Source organism: Triticum dicoccoides, chromosome 2B, assembly GCF_002162155.2.
Source record: "Triticum dicoccoides isolate Atlit2015 ecotype Zavitan chromosome 2B, WEW_v2.0, whole genome shotgun sequence".
Classification (NCBI taxonomy): Eukaryota; Viridiplantae; Streptophyta; class Magnoliopsida; order Poales; family Poaceae; genus Triticum; species Triticum dicoccoides.
In genome coordinates, this window is record NC_041383.1 from 724,134,310 (window position 1) to 724,137,907 (window position 3,598).

At 47.4% G+C, this 3,598-nt stretch overlaps 1 protein-coding gene across 8 annotated transcripts; it reads right to left on the reverse strand.

Annotated features, from left to right (window-relative positions):
- Positions 1-217: 217 nt before the first annotated feature.
- LOC119365873 (transcription termination factor MTERF4, chloroplastic-like) lies at positions 218-3,162 on the reverse strand. Of its 8 annotated transcripts, none has more exons than XM_037631520.1 (4): positions 1,864-3,162; positions 953-1,042; positions 752-808; positions 218-655 (listed from the first exon to the last, which is right to left on the reverse strand). In XM_037631520.1, the coding sequence occupies exon 1, from the start codon at positions 3,048-3,050 to the stop codon at positions 1,896-1,898; it is 1,155 nt and encodes a 384-aa protein (XP_037487417.1). In that variant the 5' UTR covers positions 3,051-3,162; the 3' UTR covers positions 218-655; positions 752-808; positions 953-1,042; positions 1,864-1,895. The 8 variants fall into 8 exon arrangements, with proteins under 8 accessions (XP_037487417.1, XP_037487416.1, XP_037487414.1 ...); XM_037631519.1 differs by having other exon boundaries at positions 752-814; XM_037631517.1 differs by lacking the exon at positions 953-1,042.
- Between the last annotated feature and the right edge of the window lie 436 nt (positions 3,163-3,598).

A 3,598-nucleotide genomic window follows, 5' to 3' on the forward strand; every position in this document is an offset into this window, starting at 1 on the left:
ATTGAGGATTGCATTGAAAACTGTGATGGTCATTTGAGAATGTAAAGATAAAGAGTGTGCAGCAATATTACTCACCGATACTTCAAAACAGTTGTAGGATGCAATGATCTCACTCTCTTAGTTCCAATATGCATGTCAATATGAAATGACAAAGGACAAGTTCACAGCAATGCAATGCTTTCTTGTCTACTAAATGGCATAATGAACACACCAAGACTCACAAACCAAATTATCAGTTTCATCTCCCCTAAATAAATATCAGTGTCATCCTGAATTAGCACTGCCAAATGAGCATGTAACAGTCTAACAGACATACAATAGATTATAGATAGCAGCCAACAACACTGAATCAGGAATGAATAGCCTAATACGGAGAGTGAAAATTTTGTTCTCCATATGCAGTTAGGAAAAAAAAAATCGAGAAAACGCAAAGGGGGCTTGCGCTTCATTTCATTGGAAAGAGGGGTTTAAAGTTACAGTCCTCCGAGACCAGTCTTGGTTCAGGCAAATCTGAATCTAGTCGGCACTTCACCTTTCCAGGCTGCCGCATAATCTTCAGTGAGGTGTGGTGCAGCTTCCTTGTGAGGGCATATGAACTTCTCCATAGATTCCTTCCCGGTCACCTTGACTGTGTAATAGTAATCCCGGCTGCAACCTAGCAATCCATTTTCCTTAAGAAACTTAACAACATAGTATCGGGGTCTTAGCCAGCCCTTCAGGCTTAAAGTGAGCAATTTCAGGCTTAAATTACCTATGCGTCTGCAGTGTGCCCCGAAGCGAGACCAGTCTTCTGCCTCGTTTAGGCGGCCTGCACCTGAAACTAATGTCAGCATATCTTTTCCTACTAGAAAGAAAGCAACGTCTAAATTCATTAACTTGAAGACTTTGAGTTTGGGTGGATTAGATTCAAACAATATTTCCAGGTAAATGTCACCTATTCGACAAGTACAACCTATGTGTGACATGTCTTCTCTAGTTGGCATACAGAATTAGACACACGGTCCCTGGTAGACAAGCTTTTAAAATAACCGGCGACTGCTACCTGAAAGAATGAATGGGATCAGGTAATCACGAGAACTGAGTCTAATGAAAGAATTATGACTGTGACGGGTATCTTTCCTCTTTGTTTCAGACAGTGCAAACAGGTCACAGAGAACCCCAGAAAGAGCAACTGATGTTACTGATGAGCCCTTTAAGGCAAAGCTGTATATAGATTGTATGTACAAAGGAGGCAAGGATCAAGCCCTCTGGAATTCGACTGATATGTTGTACCATGCATGTAACGGAATTAAACCTAGTCATGCTACAAGAACCATTATCACCTCCTGTGCTTCCCAGGTCTTTTTCCTTGTGCTACCAGATGAAGAGCGAATAGCCCTATCACCTCAACCATAACATGTGTTTGTGTGCGGACAGGAACGGCACAAATAAAAGAAAGAGTTCAGTCCTAGTATGTATGGATACATAGGGTTTTCCTTGCAGGATTGGAGGTTGGAAACACAAATATATTCATGTACTCTCATTTTGAGGGATTGGAGGTGATGCTTTCATGTCTACTTAACGACAAACATCATAACATCAACACCAAGGTGTTCATGAATTAAACTATCAATTCATTAGGTATTAGCAACGACCAAACCAGCATGTGGAAGACATAGTACAGCAGAAAACTAATACTCCCTCCGTCTGGAAATACTTGTCGCAAAAATGAATAAAAATGGATGTATTTAGAACTAAAATACGTCTAGATACATCCATTTCTCCGACAAGTATTACCAGATGGAGGGAGTATCTGTTTAGGCAGAATACACTAATGTGAATTGCCAGCTTACTAAGAATAGTGAAAAGTCTGTCATGACATACACAGTTACCAATTTCCATAGCCTTTCCTTGCTTCATGTAAATCTGAATCTAGGCGGCAATTCCCCTCTGCAAGCTGCTACATAGTCTTCAGCAAGGTATGGTGCAGCGTCCTTGTGAGGGCATATGAACTTCTCCATGAATACCTTCTCAGTCATCTTAACTGCATAATAGTAATCTCGACCATGATCTAGCAATCCATTCTCCTTAAGAAAAGTTACAACGTAGTATCGGGGCCTTAGCCTCCCCTCCAGGCTGTATGCGAGCATTAGCGGGCGATGAGCAATGTATGCCGGTTCCAACCCCAAATCAGAGATCAGGAACTCTGACCTTCTCTGCAGAAACTCCTTAGTCCTATTCAGCACCGTTGGATACTTAGAAACAGCCATGCCTACCTCAGCATCCGTCCACCTGAAGGTGTTCTTCAAGTAGTTCACCCTGGCTGCGATCTTGTCCTCGCTGAGAAATGCAACAGCGTGCAGCGCATGCCTGAACATTCCAGAGGCACGGGGCACACCTATGTTTTCAGCGCATTCCACCATCGCCTGGACACGCTCCAGGTTGGCGGCGAGAAGCCATGGTTTACTGATGCATAGCTTGGCAATATCACAAGCACCTAGCCCGCACTCCCGCAGCAACGCGACGTTGGGCTTGACCACATCATCGAGGTCAGCCGAGTGAAGGTAGAAGTTCCTCTTGAGGGCTCGGAGGAGATTCTCAAAGGACCCAAAGAGAGGCATGTAGTACTGCAGCTTGGAGACGATGGATCTATAGCGGAAGCTGCTACGGGAGAGCGAGGCGAGGCGCGCGATGTCGGAACGCGATAAGCCGAGGCCAGAGAGCCCGGCGACGACGGGCGCCAGGGTTCTCTCCACGCTGGCGCAGAGGATCTGCGGGTCCTTGGCGACGAGGGCGGCGACATCGGCGTCGGAGAGGCCGAGGTCGGCGAGGAAGGCAAGCACGACGTCGGGATTTGCGGGGGACTTGAGGTGGGAGAGCTTGGCGGAGGCCTTGAGGGCCTGTGGTCGGGTGAGGCCGCAGGTGGAGACGACGTACTCCTCCACGGCGAAGCTAGGGTTTGGGGAGATGGCGGGCGCCGCGGCGGAGATGAGGCGGTGGAGAGGGGGTACGGAAGAGGCGGAGAGAGACGAGAGGACCTGGGCGAGGACGCCGCGACGGAGCCGGAGCATGGCGGCGGCGGCGGCGCCGGCGGCGAGGGGATGGTGCGAGACGGAGAGAGTGGTGAGGGTTCGCGTTGGTGCTGCGGTGTCTGCTCCACCGTTGAGGAGCCTTGGATGGGCTGGGCTGGGCTGAGTTAGGCTAAAGAGACACATTTGGATCCGCTCAAATGCCCTTAAAAAAAAAAAGAACCACCCCGGGAAAACAACTCAACCAAGTGCCAGGCAGCGGCGAATCAACCAAATGCTGAGTTAGGCGGTTCCCGGTGATTGATTCATTATCACACGAGGTATTTGTTAAGCTATAGATCACTTATGGACCATATGGTGGACGCGGAGGAAAGTGATACACAAAGAAATTTTTCAAAGTCCTTCGGCCACTCACGAGTTCATTGAAATGTTCATATCAGAACTGAAGATGACAACAGAGAAGGAGACAAGGGCGCCGGATGAGATTAGAAGAACAACGGCGACACATCTGGGCTGATTTTGAACTTCTTAATTTGGATCTCCTAGCTAAACATGCATGGCGTATTCTTCAAAATCCAGAATCAATAAGT